Source organism: Nannobrachium achirus, assembly GCF_963921795.1.
Source record: "Nannobrachium achirus genome assembly, chromosome: 4".
Taxonomy (NCBI): domain Eukaryota; kingdom Metazoa; phylum Chordata; class Actinopteri; order Myctophiformes; family Myctophidae; genus Nannobrachium; species Nannobrachium achirus.
In genome coordinates, this window is record NC_137813.1 from 51,558,349 (window position 1) to 51,578,561 (window position 20,213).

Genomic DNA, 20,213 nt, shown 5'->3' on the forward strand with positions numbered 1-20,213 from the left:
TCACCCTCTTCACACAATGCATATTGATTCTTCAGGTAATGATTTTATATGTATTTATGTATACATTTTGCCACAATATGATAAAAATGTGATTTAGATTCAGTGGCCTATACAATTGAATTCATGTACAATCGTGGCTTTACTTACGGCTATGGATCTGGTAACACAAGCTCCATCAATCAGTGCTTCTACTCTTAGGATTGCGGATAGTGAACTATTTCTCCATGATATAGTAAATAAAATATTTTATCTTTACAGGAGCATATAACAATTGTTTTAAAAGGGGCCTCGTGTTTTGCTTGCTTTTATTTGACTATTTGTGAATCAATTAATTATTATGTTTTATAGTTTGCTAGCTTTTACAACAATTTGGACATCAATGTGTTTCTCGTTGATAATCCGAACAGGAAAAACCTTGTGGTTAACCCTTTATTGAGTGGAAGTGTGCTTCAGCGAAAGGTTAACATTCTGACAGATATCATCCATTATCTACAGTACAGTATACTGTCTACACTGGTTGTACACACTATTAAACAGAGGTACAATTGAGGATGAGAGTGGAGTAAAAAGTACTATTAGGACGTTTACGTCTTTTTGGAGATCGCTTTTCTTGGTTTCACTTACTTGGGCTGGGGTTTCTTCTTTGCTTGAGCTTTGTTGGTCGTTGTGGGCTTATTTGTGGCTTGCTTGGTCGCTTTCTTGCTGTTCTTGACTACAGGTTTCTTCGATGCTGGTTTCTGTGCCTCTGGTTCCTTTTCAACACATGTATGAACATTAGTGACATCAACAGTCCACAAGAATCTGCTGTTTATTATTGTTGTTAGCTATTCTATCAGGACAGACAAACTTCTTTACCTTTCCTAGTTTATAGCCTGTTTTCCGCTTAGCTGAACCAGGACCTTCAAGACAACATGGATGGGTGGGAGGGGGGTACAATTATTATTTTGTTTAGAGGTACATTAGAGTTTTAAAACATAAAATATGTAGTATTTTATGTTATTACTGAGTACTCATTTCATGATGTCATGTTTCAATAATGTGAGAGTTGCTCATCAGTGTGTGTGTGTGTGTGTGTGTGTGTGTGTGTGTGTGTGTGTGTGTGTGTGTGTGTGTGTGTGTGTGTGTGTGTGTGTGTGTGTGTGAGAGAGAGAGAGAGCATGTGCATATGTTCTTGGATTTTAAACATCTCAGTCAATGATAGAAATACACAGAGTGAGTAAGCTTGTTTTTGTTTTGTTTTTTCATTACACTACTTCTGTGTGACGACATGACATGACATGACAAGTGTGTGTGTGTGTGTGTGTGTGTGTGTGTGTGTGTGTGTGTGTGTGTGTGTGTGTGTGTGTGTGTGTGTGTTTAATTATTATTGTAGCCTATAACCTGTAGGCCTACTTACGGAATTTAGTCAAACTGTTAATGAAGCATTTCATCAACCAGTCCTGCCTCCTCCTCTGTGACATGACCCAGTGTCTGGACGTTTCTCTGCTAGATCATTCCTATGGATCTTCTTCAGAAGCCTTTTTGTGATCTTCACAGCTCCATCACCTTTATGTGTTTGTACCAGCAGATCTACTGTGTCCTCCCTAGTGTTTGCCTCTTCTAGCTGGGATTTTTTAATTTTGCCACCGGGGTCGTGGTGCAGCGACCATTTGAATTTATTGAATGCTACAGAATCAAGCTCCTCAAGAAGCCCTAATAGAAAATGGTGTGGCATCATGGATTAAAGAGGTGCAATACAAAGTCAGGATCTGAAAAAAGTCAGAATAAAAGGTTAGATACTCAATAAAACTACTTAAGTCTTAACCCTTAAGTTCTGTTCAGATTCACTACACCTTCGTTCTGTTCGGGTCATTTTGAACCGGGGGATATTTGGTTTAAAAAAAACAACACTAATATAAATTTTAACTTAACAAATCATCATGATACATTGACTTTGACTCAATACCAAACAATTCATATGATATATATGGTAAATTTTTGCATTTCTGCTTTGCTATATCACATTAAACACTGAACGAGCTAGGCGTTTTTACTGATTTAGCTGGAATTCATGTAAAAAAACTACTTTATTTAATACTGGGCAATATTGCTCATGCTTATAGGAAAAAATGAAAATCAGACAGGGGGGCTTCGGAAGGGGGGTGTTAGAAGGGGGGGGGGGGGCCTGTGTGTCTGTGTTTTGGCACAATACTGTGTATTTCTGTGCATAATTATGGGCTTCCGGGTCAAAATGACCCGAACAGCACTTAAGGTTCAAAAAATATGAGGGGGGTGTAGCATGGGTGTAGTGCAAAAATATTTTTTTTACACGTTCATCTCAGAAGAATCTTTAAGGCCAGTGAGTTTCAGGTGGAAACATTTTTAACTTCTACCTTTTTTTTTCAAATGAAAATGTAAAACGGGTCAAAATGACCCGAACAGAACTTAAGGGTTAAACAAAACAGAAATTACTACTGTACATTAGAGGATCAGCTCATCTTACAAGGTTTGGGGTTGAAAGAAAGGCGAGGTTTAGATGGTTTGGACATACATGTGCAGAGGAGAGTGAAGGGTACATTGGGAGAAGGATGCTGAAGATGGAGATGCAAGTGGCTGGAGTGACTGAGGAAGATGCAGAAAACAGAAGCAGATGGAAACAGATTACTGTATCTGCTGTGGCGACTCCTGAGTCCTGATGGGAATGAGCCGAAAGAAGTACACTCAGATATCAGGTAGTTGGATTAATTATTATGTATTTAAATGTCAATGTCACCACTACAAATCTATTAATGTAGAGTAGGTTTAATCTAAACCAAAACAATGTGGGGAATAAATATTGAATAAATATTTGATGTTTTTCAGAAAACAGGACAGGATTTAGAAGGCGTTTTCAGAATTGCCTTCAGGTCTAAATGGGTTAAGAACTGTCTGAGTCAATCACCTATAACCAGAAGCGGGTGCTCCTTGTCACTATTATACTAAGTTGTAATAATAATAATGGTCATATGCTTCTGTAGGCCTAAGTTTGTTTGCACCTATTTACAAAATACAATATGCAGAGGTTGATGCAATGAGGATGTTATTATAGCACTCAGTTAAGTAGATTTTTTTTGCTAGTAAAAGTATCAGTACCACCTCAGAACTTATAGAAACTTAAGTAAAAGTATTGGCACCAAAAGATAAAAGTAGGCTACGAAAAGTAAAAGTAGGCTATAGGCCAACTCATTATTTTCAAATAAATGTTGACAATTTTTTTTTTTAAAGAATTGCAGATAAACCATGCAGAAAGTTGCAGTGTTAACAGGTAGGTTTTCCTACAATACAAAAGTCGGTAAAGTCGGTCGCTATATAGGCCAGTAGGCCTATATAGTATGAAATTAGCATGTTCAGCATAGGATCATGCGGTTTAAAAAATAAATGTGGCTAATCTGGGATGAGGCGGTACAGTGTTAGAGTGAGAGGGTGAAATGATCATTATTAGGCTACTTATTAGCATGTTTAATCGGAACCATCTAGGCATCAGGCATCAATTAAATCAAGACGGAACATGTTTTAAAGACAGTTCAGATTATTAGATTATTAGAAGACCTATAGCTAGCAACAACAACCCGATCGGAGTGCTGTGGAATCTCTTGATAAAAGTCGATTGACAGACTGCGCAGGTCAGAAAATCTGTTTTAAATTAACAGCAGCCTCATCTAAATAATAGTGGCGACGAGCCTTCTGACTGTAGAGCTATATTAATTGTAATTGTAAATGTGTCCTACCCTTGACAAAAATAAACAAGGAGTCCTCTCGGTCGTCTCCGAGTCCCATGCAGCCCGCGCTCCAAAATCAAATGAAAACATAAGTACATAAAGTAGCCAATGCTGCCAATAGTAGCCTAACGGCTGCAGCCTGCGGGAAAGGCGTCTGCGAGAGCAGACCCGCGTCTGCAGACTTCCCGCAGGCTGCAGCCGTTAGCTTCTCTAGAGCATTGATACTCAAACTCAGACTAACCATGCAATCAATCAATCATTCAATCAATCAATCAATCAATCAATCAATCAATCAATCAATCAAAACATTAAATAAACACAAAAAATTAAAACAAAACTGTTTTAGACAGTGTTTTAGAAGTTATTATATTTAGCCTATTATTACTATTGATCATCCAGAAACTGCGTGCACAGTGTGCACTCATTCAGAGCAGCAGCAAATCCATAATTTGAACACCATCATCAGAACAACATTTTTTTTTTTTTTTTTTGCAACACATTCAAGTTTATGCTTCAACTTCTTTGCCCAAAATGATTGGATATGCTGGTTTTGAAGCAATGTGTAGCAAATGTAGAAACATTAGACCTTAATGGTCTGATGTCCAACCATGTTCTAATCAGGCCTATACTTTAGACCATTATCCTTACATTAGACCATTATCCTTTCTTTACATTTGGGAAAGAATTTGACAGTTTTACATCGATGGCCCACTCTTGCTTTAGTGGCCATGCAGTGCCCACTCTTCCCAGATATCCAACCAGATATCTAAACTATGTCTCCCTCTTTCTATGACGAGCTTCAAGACATGCACCCTACTTGTCATGACAAGTAGGATGTGGGCTATGTTGTGTCATGTCTTGATACCAACTTTCTCAAAGTATAAAAGCAGGAAAGACTGCATACTTCAGACCACTGCAAATTAAATGAAAATGAAATGTTTTATTGGGCTATTATCCGGATTGCTGAGAGAAAGAGAGAGATAGAGATAGATAGAGAGAGAGAGAGAGAGAGAGAGAGAGAGAGAGAGAGAGAGAGAGAGAGAGAGAGAGCAATCTATGAAATCATAAAATATAGGCCTCTGGTGGTCGTGGAGCTAGAGGGGCAAAAGAGAGAGTAATAATTTGTAGTGTAGTGTGTAGTAATTTAAATAGTCTAATATTGAAATGTTGTGTTGCACGGCAAGTATTGGTTTATTTGCACTCTCAAACTTATCTCCAATCGGAACCTCTCTCACCACTAGTAGGCCTATGCCTATATAGCGGTGCATGTACAGTAGTCCATGGGCCAGAGCTAACTCAGTTCACTTTACAACATTCAAGTTGCCTCTATTTTCTCCAAATGTATTTTGGGTCAAATTGCTGCAGCATCAACGGAATCGGTGAATATAAACATCTAACTAAAATCATAAAAAAGAGGGAATAAGCAATCTACAGCCCAAATTGGATCCAAATTTTGAATGTATTGCCTTTGCAACTCCAGTGTGAGACTTACTTGAAATGTAATTTGTACCAAACATTCTAGCTATAGATTGCGACCGAAGGTCGCAGTTTACCATGAGAAATGTTGCAGCTTGTCTCTGTCTGTCTGTGTCAGTACACATTTTACAGGGTTGGTTCCCATGTCACGTGACATCACTGGTTATATCACAGGTGACATCACCTATGTAAAAGTCCATATATGGGTATTCCCCAGAATCCCTTTTATACCCATATATGTAGATCCCTGATGTCATCGATATATATCAAAGGCCAGATGCCTGGCCAAGACATGGCCCATATCTGTATGGCTGGTTTAGATAAGGATCTCCATGTATGGGCACAACATATATTGTACCGGTATATATGGATACATATTATCATTAATAAAGTATAAAATAAAATAAAAAGTCCATATATGTGCATTCCCAGAAACAAAATCTCATTTATGCCCATATATGGAGATTTCTGATGTCATCAATCCCAGGCCCCAACTGGCCTAAGAGCCTGCTTTGCTCTGATTTACACCCTACCTTCCCCGAAAACGTTAATAGTAAGTCCATATATGGATATATATTAATAAAGGATAAAATTAATAAAATGTCCATATACAGTATCCCCAGATGATGCCCTGTTAGGGTACCCCCTTATGCCCATATATGGAGATCGTCAGGCATCAAACCCAGGCCCTAACTCGCCAAGGCCCTGCTTGGCTTTACTAATTAACATACGTTTTATGCCCATATGGAGATCCCTGTTTCAAAGTAATCAATACTAAGGACATCTGGGAATGCCCATATTTGGTAATGCCCATATACCGTATGGGCATGTTTTGTCATGACTATCATGCAGAGGTCTCCATATATGGGTAACTGGTCCAATATACATCACTGGCCAGATGGCCAAGAACATGCGACGAGGTCGCAAGTCGCCCTGAGGCGTCTTACTAGTAATTTACTTTAGAGAACCCCTATTGCTCATTAGATACATTTTTGGACATTGGTACAAAACAAATGTTTCTTTCACCGACACAGCCATGGTGGTGATGGGGCATGGTGGCTATATAGATTCTTCCAAAATAACTGTATTCTAGACGAGCAATGTGAGAAGTAAATGAAATTGCTTGTTTGTTTAACAGTTTGGGGAAAGTAGCACTGAAACATGATTGTCATATCGTGACAGACAACTGTGTGTGAACCATGGCTATTGGCTAGGTTCCAAGATGACACGACTGCTGTCGCTGTCCGTGGTGCTGAACTCTTAACTCTCATTCTTCGAACTGTGTGAGAACAAGAATATAGAGGCTAGTAGAGCTTGGTTATTTATATCTAAAATTTGTATATAATATTACAGAAATAACAAGCTTTGAAACATATACAGAATCAGAATCAATCTTTATTGTCACATCACATTACAAGTAAAGTGGGTGAAATTCTTGATTGTGTAGGCTCCTCGTTGCAGTTAAAAGATAGGGGGTAAAAGGGGGGTTGGGGGTAGAGGCAGTGAGTGCCATCAACTTTTTCAGGCATGTTTTGAAGGAAGCCAGTGAACCACATTTTAAGCGATGGTGTCAGGGCATTCCACACTTTGGTGGCAGGATTGTATAGAAAGAGAATTTACTCATGTTTGGGTGTTACCAGATTGTTGTTGTAGCTCCCTCTAGTATTGTGGCTGTGGATGTCATTCACTAGGTATTTAGTCAGGTATGAGGGTAATGAGGGCAAAGCCCCATTGACTATTTTGAAAGCCAATCCCATTTTTTGTTGCTTAACCCTGTCTTCTACCCTGAGCCATCCTAGGCTAGCAAAATTGGAAAAAGGTGGGTCATGGACTGATGGACCCCAGGCCGAGAAGTAGTCCGTACCAAGGAGGAGGAGTAATATCAAAACATGGGTCAGATGAGACGTTAGACGTTAGACCAGGAAACAACCTGCTGAAACCTGTGGCTTCAGCGCAGAAGTAACTGAGTCCTCCTGCTACCAATGAAATCGGCCTCCTGAAAAGTAGCCGGACGGGGAAGAAACCGAATTGGTGGAGACAGTAAACTTGTTATTATAATTATCTTGGTTATCATCATCATCTCCCTCCTAATCGTCGTCTTCATCATCTCCCTCCTCCTCATCGTCGTCTTCATCATCTCCCTCCTCATTTTCGTCTTCATCTTCTCCCTCCTCCTCATCGTCTTCATCTTCTCCCTCCTCCTCATCGTCTGTCAGCATGGGGGGAATGATATGATATGATATGATATGATATGATATGATATGATATGATATGATATATGATATGATATGATATGATATGATATGATATGACAATTACATATTGCATTAAATTACTTTTGGATGCTGAATCTGACCCAGTGTTTGAAAGGTTCTTCACTAGATCATTCCTTGCGATCTTCTTCAGAATCCTTTTCGTGACCTCCAGAACTTCATCCCCTTCATATGTCTGGACCATTGCATCTATTGTTTGCTCCCTGTCTGCATTGTCCAGCTGGGCTTTTTTTAAAACGCCCTCGTTGAGCAGTTGCCATTGGAATTTCCCGAATTCCTTACCATCCAAATCATAGAAAATAGATGATAGACGATCTTTGTGGTCTGCCATCGCTGGTTAAGGTGTTGGAAGAAAGATTCAGGATCTGAAAAGAAGTCAGAAGAAAAGGTTATATTCAAATTCTCAATCCTAAATGAACATTAGTATGACATCAAATCATTCTAACCTTTTTTATAATTACCGGTACAGTATTTCAGAAAACTCAGATATCAGTTTATATAACAATGAATATTGTATATCAACAAAATTATCCACAGTGAATCAAAGACAAGGAAGGTCCTTCAAAGAAAGACTCCCTCATGTGTATGGTTATGTAGGGGCTTGTTCACTTAAGATGATTACAAACAATTTCTCAACTGGGTGGTACAGACTAGCCTAGTAAACTGACTCCTCCCATCTTCAGTTCGAATCTGCAGAGGAGTCTAGCCTCCAAGCAACACAAGTCATTCGGGCGGAAGCAAGCGCTCTTCCTCGCCAATCAGCATTCGAGCTCAGGAGCTCTGTGATTGACAGTGCGCTTTGGCCAATCAGGGAATTCTATGACGTCGCTTCGGTGCGGAAGCGATCTGTTTGTTTTTCTCTGCAGTCTGCAGTCACCGTTAACACAGTAGCTTTTTTGATACACTCGGACTGAACGACCTGCACAAAACACTCTCCCGTTTTTCTCTATGGATGTTTTTCTTCAGATGAAAGGCAACTGCAACAACGTTTAATTTCGAAAGGTACAGTAGACTAATAATATGTATGGCTTTGCAATCTCGGTTCTCTTGCTAATGTTTTCGGTCTGAAAATGATTTAATGGGACAGACTGTGCTAACAGGTAGCCTAGCTATTCTCCTGTGTACTCGTTGTATTTTTGTGGAAGGAACTAATCATATCATTTTTTGCACTCACCATAGCTTTGGCTTAATCTAAACCATTTCCATATAGAGACAGTCATTCTGGCAGGAATATCGCCTGTGACTTGTGCTGTTTGTCCTTAAATATATCTGTAACATACATCTAGCCCTGAAGCATGGTCACTCATGACCGTCATGTTTCAGGGCTACTTTATATCAAACCTAGTTTTTAAGCCACTATACTGTTTGCATAATGGTGGATGTTCAGTTTCTGTTGTTGAATACTAATTGATTGGGCAATAGGTCCTGACACATCTGTGATCTAAATGCACGTATTCACAACTTAAATCACACCAAGAACTAGGCTACAAGTTAAATTTAAAAGACCATTGTCTGTTATTTTTGTTGTGATTGGGCCGTTCTTTGTAGATGAAAATACATGAATTGACCCATACAACTAATTAAATGTATCCTTTAGCAATGTAAAACATTTGTGATAGAATTGTAACTTTTGTGATACATCATTAACAAAAACGTATGACAATCAATCTTGTCTCTTTCTCCTCTAGGAAATGGAAGCTGGCGGATGACTGCATCAATGGACAGAGTTTGATCCACACATGCATTGGCTGTCATCAAGTTTATTGACAATATTTGTATGGTCTCAATAAAATAATAAATACAATTACAGAAATCAATTATAGGAATCATTCGTTCCTCTTAGGAATACACAGAGATGATGTCTACTTTCTAATTTCATAAGAAGTTGACTGTATCTTTGCTTTAGTGTCATTTATTAAACACTTTTTTATAATATCACAGTATTAGAGGAAAAGAACATCAACACAGTAATCAGTCTTCTAAAGAAATTATTCTGTTTTGTTTAATTAATTTTCTCAGTTATATCTAAAGTATTCATCACTTTTCTGCTACTTCTCTTCAGCATGTACATGTACAAACCAGTATACATTGTATACACTTATTATCTGAATACCCACTGATGGACTGTAAACATGTGTAAATATGCTGCTAACCTTATATCATGGTTGACAAGGTTTAAATGATTATTTTGATCAGCTGAAAATTAAATGTATATGTAATGATCCTGTAGTGTTTACTACACAATTACTTTGTCCTCGGCGTGTGAAACATTTACATTAGAGGAACCATAACTATTTAAAATAAATGCAATAAGGGAGATGTTGCACGGAGGTCTGGAGTCTTCAAGTACAGCAAGAGGATGAGCCATTAAGATGGACGACAGACAGCAAGGAGATGTGTGCTCTCTCCAGTTCCATGTATTGGTGTTGACCTGTTAGAAAAATAAATAACAATGGGTGTTGTTACTCTTAAGGCAAAACCATTTTCTTAGATCGGTCATGTTGGCAGGCATTTCGCCTGTTGCTTAGGCTTTGTTATTCGTGTCCTTTATATCAATCTATAACAAACCATTATATAATTATAACCATTATAGATTTTTAAACCACTGCTGTGTTTATATTGGTGGACAATGGACATACAGTAAGTAGCCTCGTAAACCTAGACATACAGTTTCTGTTGAGCAGTAAAGGAGTTGCATAAAACACAGTGGTTGATATAATGACTAGTTAGTTATTTTACATTGATAAAAATAGAAAAGGAAACCCGCACACTCTGCTCCAAATGACGAGCGTTTATTGACGACATTTCGAGCTACAAGCTCTTCATCTGGTCTGGATGAAGAGCTTGTAGCTCGAAACGTTGTCAATAAATATTCAGTCATTTGGAGCAGAGTGTGCGAGTTTCCTTTTCTATTGTGATATTTCTCACCCAGCACCTCATTAAGAGATGTGCGTAATATTTTCTACTTTTGATCACATTGATACAAATGACATGGTTAACAAAGCGAAGTATACACAGGGAAGTTAGCAATATTAGCATTGCTAGATTCCATTAGCCACATCTTGTTGTAAAATGCAAAAGACATAACCTCAGCAAGGCAAAAGATCGCAAAGTTACTGTCTCTTGACTATACCTTTTGAAATGATGTTGCCTTGGTTTCATCTGGAGAAGTCCATGCCGGTCAAACAATATAAACATTAAAACGAAATGGAGGCGCAGGAGGGAGAAAGCAGTGCTTCAGCGTCTTCTTGCAAATATATCCGGCTAAACTAAGCAGACAAACACCAGGCGTCCCTGATTGGCTGAAGGGGTTGTCTGTCAACGCTCTACTCCCGCCCATGCTCCCGCCCAGCCCAATCGCTCTGACACTGCTGGAGGCCAGTCTCTCCTGCTCGCATTCGAATGAAGGCAGGAAGGGAGACTGGTTTACGAGGCTAGGTACAGACCACCAGGGAGAATACAGAGAAGGGGCAGTTTAATATATACATGTGCACATTTTGCACTATTTTTCATTAAACCAGTATAACAGTATCATTTTCATTATCATGCCAGTATCATGTCAGCCCTGTCAACAGGGATGTCACAGCGCTGTCGACATGGTGATATGGCCCCCGGTAAAAAAAGGGCATTTTTTCCTTCATTGAGTACTTTATTTACAGTTTAGTAGTGGTACGCACTGTACGGCTTTTTATGATGCAATCATGACTTTTCAGCATGTTTCAAAATGTCACAACATCTAACAAAGTTGGCCCTATTAATGCATGGCATTGCACCTCCATTAACATGCTACAAGCAGAAGCAGAACGCTAATCTTTTTAGATCTTTGTCTATTTTAATTGTGGAGGAAATAGGGATGGGACGATATGAACATTTCATATCACGATTATTGTGACAAAAGAAATCGCGATTTACAATATTATCACGATAATCAAATCCATTATCCTGGGGTGGAACATTTGCCAAAAAATAGCAGATCTACAAGCTCACAACCCGTTACAACGTGACGTGCTGTGAGCTTGTAGATCGGCAATTTTTTGGCAAAGACATTTGATAGAGAAATATATATATTACAAGTACCTTTTACCAATTATAGAGGGTTTAAGCTGTACCGGATATGCAGCTCGGCAAATAAAAGGTGAATTGATCCCAGTTCATGACAGAGGACGATATCACGATAAATACAATCTCCACGATACGATTATCGTGAGGAAACTCTCTCTTCCTCCCTTGGTCCCTCTCTCTGTCTCCGTCACTCTCGTGCTCGGTGCCTGCTGCTATTTGTGCATCATGGATTTCAAAATGTACTTAAAGTACAAAAAGTAAAAGTACTCGTTATGCAGAATGTCCCATTTCATGTTTTCAAAATGTGACTCACATTTGAGCAAATAATATCAAAAATATATTCAGCATTATGTGAGCAAATATTTTGAAAATTGCACATGCAGATCTACAAAGTAAGCTTGTATAAATCGGCTATTTTCAAAGGGACAAAATGTATCTATAGGGCTGAAGTGTTAGTGGTTAATCTATGTTTTGTAATAAATATCCAAAACTACAAGGACCAAGGTAACTAGTAACTAAACCTTTCAAATAAATGTAAAGTAATAAAAGCACAATATTTGGATCTGAGATGTAGTGGAGTAAAAGTGAAAGTATTGGAAATTGGAAACACTCAAGTAAAGTACAAATACCTTAACATTTTACATAAGTAGGCTACAGTATTTCAGTAAATGTACTTAGTTACTTTACTTTCAGTCTTTATCACAGTATCTACTACGAGAGTGTGGGGGCTGTGCTGCTGTGCGTGTTCCCCCCAACAAAAGGACAAAGGGAAGGTGTGAAAATATGTCCAAGTTGTGGATAAGTGAGAACTGGCTATTGTAATGGGTTGCCCAAGCTCTCAGGCACTCTTTACAGTATATCTCCGCCAATGCATGGTAACATGATAACAAACATCAACGTGGTACCATGGTAACATGACTGGGCCTGGGCCAGGGCATGACAGTCCTGCCATTAAGCACTGTGAGAGGGGCCTGATGTGACATGGCCTGATAATTGTAACAGCCTTTTTTAATTAAGTAGGCTAGTAATTACATAGTCACATATTATATTAACAGTCCAGTTTAATGTCAAATCTGATATTTGGAAATCGATTAGATGTTTTTTAATTATATAAGCAATAGGATAAAGGAAGTATTCGCACATCTACTTAATTCGGATGCAGGTGCATTGGACAGTGAATATAGCCTACTGATGAAAAACTATTTAATGAACAAAATTCCCGCACACTGCTCTTGCTCAGCAGCTCCTTTTTATTAAAGGGATATTCCACTTTCAACAGGGAGCAGTGGTAGGGCCTCTCTCCACATACAAACCCATTGTAACTTCAAACTCCATTTTAACCATGATAGATTCATTAAAAACACCCATTATTTTTTCTGGAGACTCATTTTACCTTCCTAATACGTGTGCAGGCCGTGTTTTTTCGATAACTTTTTTCATTTATTTTTAATAATTATTTGGAAAAATGGAAAAAATGAAATACAAAAACATAATTATTAAAAATAAATGAAAAATGTTATCGAAAAAACACGGCCTGCTCACATATTAGGAGGGTAGTATGAGTCACCAGAACAAAATTATGTGTGTTTTTTTATGAATCTATCATGGTTAAAATGAAGTTTGAAGTTACAATAGGTGTGTGTGGGGAGAGGCCCTGGGCCTGGAGGGCCTGGTAACATTTACATCAAATAATTAAATATTCAATCAAGCTAATTAAAAACTGTTCAGGGTGTTCATAAAAGCCTGATTAGATGATAAAATTACCAAAGGTTTTTTTGAAAGTGAAATACCCCTTTAAGTTGACAGACGTTTCGGTCCCACTGGACCTTCATCACGACAAGAGTGTCTTACATGCGTGAATCAAAACACTGTTCCGGTTGAGCCAAGGGCGGAGCTACCCACACTTTTGGCTGTGTAGCTCATGCCTCGAATGCCTCGTTGTAAAGGTGACGAATCAACGATAGCAATTATATAGCCTAAAACACAATTCGAATTGGTATTATTAAAGGGGAGATATAATGGACCGAAGTCAAGTTTCCTTTCTTTTTGTGCTGATGAGATGTGTGCACTATGTATGGATGTAGGACACTGTGATGAAGGTCCAGTACGTGGGACCGAAAAGTCTGTCAACTAAAATAAAAAGGAGATGCTGAGCAAGAGCAGTGTGCAGGATTTGTGTTCATGAAGTAGTTATGATTGCTTTTATATAAGCAACACAATAAAATGTAAAGCTTACATTTTATGTCTTGGGCAGGGGCCTGGGTAATGGATAAGGTGCACTGGCCCAAAATAGGTTGAGAAACACTGCTTTAGACAATTTAATTTAATCTCAATCTAAACATCTTTTCGTATAGGGTCCCTTGACTGAATCATTTTTAAAAGGGGTCTTTTTTTACTCATGTCAATAATGAGTCATTTGGGGATACCATTCGGAATTGGGGCTCTGTGACGTGAACGCAGTAAATATAAAATACGAATTACAAACTTGTCTTCCGGTGTGCCTACCAGAGGATGCAATGAAAAGATTTCATAAAATTAGGAATTAGTCAAATGTTAATTAGCCTACTACTAGAAATGATGTTTAATAGCAGAAAACAAATAACATTAGCCTACACCATCTAATATCCTACCACAATAATATTTTAGGACCTCCAATGGAAACAAGACCGCTTAGGGCTTTTTTGAGGTGTTCCTTTTAGGCAGGGTGTTTTCAGTTTGACTGCACCTGTGTCCTGTGCTGTACTTTTTCCTTTTCTTTTTTTTAATGTAGGCTACTTCCTAGAAGTTCCTACTGTTCTTAATTTTTGTCTAATAAATTATAGGTCTATATTCAATTCAAAAACGTTCTCTCTCTCTCTCTCTCTCTCTCTCTCTCTCTCTCTCTCTCTCTCTCTCTCTCTCTTCTCTCTCTCTCTCTCTCTCTCTCTCTCTCTCTGCTCTGCACTTGTGCGTGCGTGCGCGCGTGTGTGTTCAAAACCCATACGCATGAAAGCCTTGCAAATCACACTCACAGCTTCCGTGACAGTCCTCACAACTGCCAACAATTTGCCATCACCCATGTGCCAGCATTATCCACAATTTGTCATTGCTACAGGCTACAAACAACCGGAGGGCGCTTTTCCCCCTAGTTGATTTAATCGAAAACCACTTAGACGAAAACATTTCAGCTCAAAGTAACTGAGTTTTTTATGAGCACGTTGTCATCTCGACTAGCATAGGCCTACCGTATTCCGACATTGAAATCATTGAAATCAGCAAAGTTATGGAATTATAGATTAATAGCCTGTTGCATAACTTGCATTAATGTCCCCGTTAGTAGGGTTAGGTATTAATTTATTTACCTTATTATAGCCACGCAGAAGTCGCCTCCTCGCGCCAATGAAAACGAAAGAAACTTTGCGTCACAAAGGCTTTGACTACAGGACAATGGGACCTCCCCATTATGACTTCATGTGGGTGGATCACAAACTTGATCATTCACGTCATCATGTCATAGTCATAGAGCATTGATACTCAAACTCAGACTAACCATGCAATCAATCAATCAATCAATCAATCAATCAATCAATCAATCAATCAAAACATTAAATAAATACAAAAATTAAAAACAAAACTGTTTTAGACAGTGTTTTAGAAGTTATTATATTTAGCCTATTATTACTATTGATCATCCAGAAACTGCGTGCACAGTGTGCACTCATTCAGAGCAGCAGCAAATCCATAATTTGAACACCATCATCAGAACAACATTTTTTTTTTTTTTTTTGCAACACATTCAAGTTTATGCTTCAACTTCTTTGCCCAAAATGATTGGATATGCTGGTTTTGAAGCAATTTGTAGCAAATGTAGAAACATTAGACCTTAATGGTCTGATGTCCAACCATGTTCTAATCAGGCCTATACTTTACATTAGACCATTATCCTTTCTTTACATTTGGGAAAGAATTTGACAGTTTTACATCGATGGCCCACTCTTGCTTTAGTGGCCATGCAGTGCCCACTCTTCCCAGATATCCAACCAGATATCTAAACTATGTCTCCCTCTTTCTATGACGAGCTTCAAGACATGCACCCTACTTGTCATGACAAGTAGGATGTGGGCTATGTTGTGTCATGTCTTGATACCAACTTTCTCAAAGTATAAAAGCAGGAAAGACTGCATACTTCAGACCACTGCAAATTAAATGAAAATGAAATGTTTTATTGGGCTATTATCCGGATTGCTGAGAGAAAGAGAGAGATAGAGATAGATAGAGAGAGAGAGAGAGAGAGAGAGAGAGAGAGAGAGAGAGCAATCTATGAAATCATAAAATATAGGCCTCTGGTGGTCGTGGAGCTAGAGGGGCAAAAGAGAGAGTAATAATTTGTAGTGTAGTGTGTAGTAATTTAAATAGTCTAATATTGAAATGTTGTGTTGCACGGCAAGTATTGGTTTATTTGCACTCTCAAACTTATCTCCAATCGGAACCTCTCTCACCACTAGTAGGCCTATGCCTATATAGCGGTGCATGTACAGTAGTCCATGGGCCAGAGCTAACTCAGTTCACTTTACAACATTCAAGTTGCCTCTATTTTCTCCAAATGTATTTTGGGTCAAATTGCTGCAGCATCAACGGAATCGGTGAATATAAACATCTACTAAAATCATAAAAAAGAGGGAATAAGCAATCTACAGCCCAAATTGGATCCAAATTTTGAATGTATTGCCTTTGCAACTCCAGTGTGAGACTTACTTGAAATGTAATTTGTACCAAACATTCTAGCTATAGATTGCGACCGAAGGTCGCAGTTTACCATGAGAAATGTTGCAGCTTGTCTCTGTCTGTCTGTGTCAGTACACATTTTACAGGGTTGGTTCCCATGTCACGTGACATCACTGGTTATATCACAGGTGACATCACCTATGTAAAAGTCCATATATGGGTATTCCCCAGAATCCCTTTTATACCCATATATGTAGATCCCTGATGTCATCGATATATATCAAAGGCCAGATGCCTGGCCAAGACATGGCCCATATCTGTATGGCTGGTTTAGATAAGGATCTCCATGTATGGGCACAACATATATTGTACCGGTATATATGGATACATATTATCATTAATAAAGTATAAAATAAAATAAAAAGTCCATATATGTGCATTCCCAGAAACAAAATCTCATTTATGCCCATATATGGAGATTTCTGATGTCATCAATCCCAGGCCCCAACTGGCCTAAGAGCCTGCTTTGCTCTGATTTACACCCTACCTTCCCCGAAAACGTTAATAGTAAGTCCATATATGGATATATATTAATAAAGGATAAAATTAATAAAATGTCCATATACAGTATCCCCAGATGATGCCCTGTTAGGGTACCCCCTTATGCCCATATATGGAGATCGTCAGGCATCAAACCCAGGCCCTAACTCGCCAAGGCCCTGCTTGGCTTTACTAATTAACATACGTTTTATGCCCATATGGAGATCCCTGTTTCAAAGTAATCAATACTAAGGACATATCTGGGAATGCCCATATTTGGTAATGCCCATATACCGTATGGGCATGTTTTGTCATGACTATCATGCAGAGGTCTCCATATATGGGTAACTGGTCCAATATACATCACTGGCCAGATGGCCAAGAACATGCGACGAGGTCGCAAGTCGCCCTGAGGCGTCTTACTAGTAATTTACTTTAGAGAACCCCTATTGCTCATTAGATACATTTTTGGACATTGGTACAAAACAAATGTTTCTTTCACCGACACAGCCATGGTGGTGATGGGGCATGGTGGCTATATAGATTCTTCCAAAATAACTGTATTCTAGACGAGCAATGTGAGAAGTAAATGAAATTGCTTGTTTGTTTAACAGTTTGGGGAAAGTAGCACTGAAACATGATTGTCATATCGTGACAGACAACTGTGTGTGAACCATGGCTATTGGCTAGGTTCCAAGATGACACGACTGCTGTCGCTGTCCGTGGTGCTGAACTCTTAACTCTCATTCTTCGAACTGTGTGAGAACAAGAATATAGAGGCTAGTAGAGCTTGGTTATTTATATCTAAAATTTGTATATAATATTACAGAAATAACAAGCTTTGAAACATATACAGAATCAGAATCAATCTTTATTGTCACATCACATTACAAGTAAAGTGGGTGAAATTCTTGATTGTGTAGGCTCCTCGTTGCAGTTAAAAGATAGGGGGTAAAAGGGAGGTTGGGGGTAGAGGCAGTGAGTGCCATCAACTTTTTCAGGCATGTTTTGAAGGAAGCCAGTGAACCACATTTTAAGCGATGGTGTCAGGGCATTCCACACTTTGGTGGCAGGATTGTATAGAAAGAGAATTTACTCATGTTTGGGTGTTACCAGATTGTTGTTGTCGCTCCCTCTAGTATTGTGGCTGTGGATGTCATTCACTAGGTATTTAGTCAGGTATGAGGGTAATGAGGGCAAAGCCCCATTGACTATTTTGAAAGCCAATCCCATTTTTTGTTGCTTAACCCTGTCTTCTACCCTGAGCCATCCTAGGCTAGCAAAATTATATGAATCCCCTAATTTTAATTATATCATTACCTTTCAAATTCAAATAATCCTGTTATTATTGTTGGCACTAGTACGATTACTGATGATTAATATATCATCATCATCATCATCACCATCATCATCATCATCATCATCATCATCATAATCATAATCATCATCATCATCATCATCATCATGTCTAACTACGTGGTTCCAGACTTACACTGATCTTCCATGGTAACATCTTCAGAGGGACAGTACGACCAGTGTCAATGAATGGAAAGAGTGTTTCAGTGAAAGTGTGTGTGAAGGTGTGTATGTGTGCGTTAGTATTAGGATCAGAGAAGGACAGCTTTTCTCTGTTCCAGTCCAGCTGGACTCTGATCTTCTTGGGGTTCTGCTTCACTGAGAGAACAGTGGTTGACCCTGAGGAGACTGCTATGAATTTACCTTCATACAACCATATGCTCCAGTATCGACCCTCTCCCTTCCCCTTCCTCTGAAAAGACTCTGCTAACACACCCAGTACCCAGAATGTGTTGTCTCCAACCTCAACATCCCAGCTGTGAGTCCCAGAGTTAAAGCCCTCAGAACCCAGGACACGGAGCCGTTGGTCAAACCTCTCTGGGTTGTCAGGAAGCTGCTGTTCATCTCCAGATCTCACACTGGTCAAATCATCAGACAGGATGCGTTGTGGATGGGCAGTGTTGGGGTCCAGAATGACAGGAGTGTAGGAGACAATGTCCTTCATCTTGTCCCAGACTCTGAAGGTCAGGTTCTTCAGGTGTTTGGCCTCGTCTATCCGTGCTCCTGAGACCGGCTGTGGGTCCTGCAGTGTGAGCTGGACTCTTTCCACTGTGGTCTTGTAGTTCTGCAGGAATGAGATGTGTCCAGCTCTCAGATCCTCCTCTATGGCTCTGATTATGTCTGAAAGGGTTGATATCTCTCTGTTCAGGGCATCAGTCTTCTCCTTCACCATCTGAGTCTTCTGCAGCTCTTCCTCCCTCAGTGCAGTGATCCTGACCTCCTCTTCCTCTTGTAGAAACTGATGCATCTTCTTAAACTGTTCCTTCATCTGCGTCTCTGTGTGCCGGGCCCGTACCTTAATGTGTTCTGCTGTTTGGTCACAGTTTGTTTTAACTTTATTAAAGACCTCCAGTTTCTCCTGTAAAGTCTTCAAAGATTTCTGGACGTTCTCCTTGTGATGCAGTGCAGCTTCATCGATGGGTCTGAATCTGTGGTTGATGTGTTTTTTTGAATCTCGACACACAAGACACGCTGGCTCTTGACACTCCAGACAGAACAGTTTGAGTTTCTCAGCATGCAGACTGCAGAGAACCTCAGACCCTGTTGAAGCTCTCTGATGTCTCTCCTGTATGAAGGCCTCACACAGGTTCTTCAGAGCCAGGTTTCTGGGTGGATCCACTGAATGTCTCTCCTTACAAACTGGACATTCTTTTATTACTTTCTCTCTCCACCATTCCTGCAGACAGGCTTTACAGAAGCTGTGGCTGCACGACAGGAGAACAGGATCTTTAAAGATGTCCTGACAAACCGGACACGAAAAATCCTCTTCTGAGAAAGACGACTTAGATGCCATTTTGTCCGTGAATGAAGCAACAAACACTCTGCTCAATAAAGGAAATGAGCCACTCCCTCGAGTCTAGAATGTTCCCTGAAGTTTACTTTCACTTTGAATCGTGGTTCTTGTTAAAGTCCATTCAGCTGACAGAGTCAGCAGCAGGTTCCAGTGGTCTGGGTCAGTATTCCCTCCTGGTAAGACAGTCTGTCCTCCTCCACTGGAAGTTGTGTTTGATCTGAACGTGAATCTTTTGTTTTTCTCTCTGTCTGTGTTGACAGACAGGAGTGTGCAGTAAGTTTCTGTTTCCTGATTTCTGAGTCAGATACGGAGCTTTGACACCACAAAACTGTTGCAACACACACACGCACGCACGCACGCACACAAACACACACACACACACACACACACACACACACACACACACACACACACACACACACACACACACACACACACACACACACACACACACAATGCCGGAAATATTAATTGCAAAAATAGCCTCTAAACTGTAGAGGGAACAAAGCAGACCAAGTACAGAGCCAACAGTGAAGGTTAACTGTCTGGAAA

At 39.4% G+C, this 20,213-nt stretch overlaps 2 protein-coding genes across 2 annotated transcripts; both read right to left on the bottom strand.

Moving 5' to 3' along the window:
- Positions 1–6,694: 6,694 nt before the first annotated feature.
- On the bottom strand, positions 6,695–14,948 carry LOC308283358 (uncharacterized protein). Its single transcript, XM_080723781.1, has 3 exons — positions 14,890–14,948; positions 7,550–7,851; positions 6,695–7,422 (listed from the first exon to the last, which is right to left on the bottom strand). Exons 2-3 carry the CDS (start codon positions 7,815–7,817, stop codon positions 7,301–7,303), a joined length of 390 nt encoding a protein of 129 aa, XP_080579907.1. The 5' UTR covers positions 7,818–7,851; positions 14,890–14,948; the 3' UTR covers positions 6,695–7,300.
- Positions 14,949–18,260: 3,312 nt separating this feature from the next.
- Positions 18,261–19,661, bottom strand: LOC308282984 (nuclear factor 7, brain-like; the record flags this gene model as incomplete). Its single annotated transcript, XM_080723371.1, has 1 exon — positions 18,261–19,661. One exon carries the CDS (start codon positions 19,659–19,661, stop codon positions 18,261–18,263), a length of 1,401 nt encoding a protein of 466 aa, XP_080579497.1.
- Positions 19,662–20,213: the final 552 nt, after the last annotated feature.

What these genes read in the sequence shown, in the direction of transcription:
- LOC308283358 (XM_080723781.1), bottom strand. Translation starts at nt 7,817, where the DNA reads ATGGCAGACCACAAAGATCGTCTATCATCTATTTTCTATGATTTGGAT. An exon ending in GTCAGATTCAGCATCCAAAA is followed by an intron (nt 7,423 to 7,549) that starts GTAATTTAATGC and finishes CCATGCTGACAG; the next exon opens with ACGATGAGGAGGAGGGAGAA.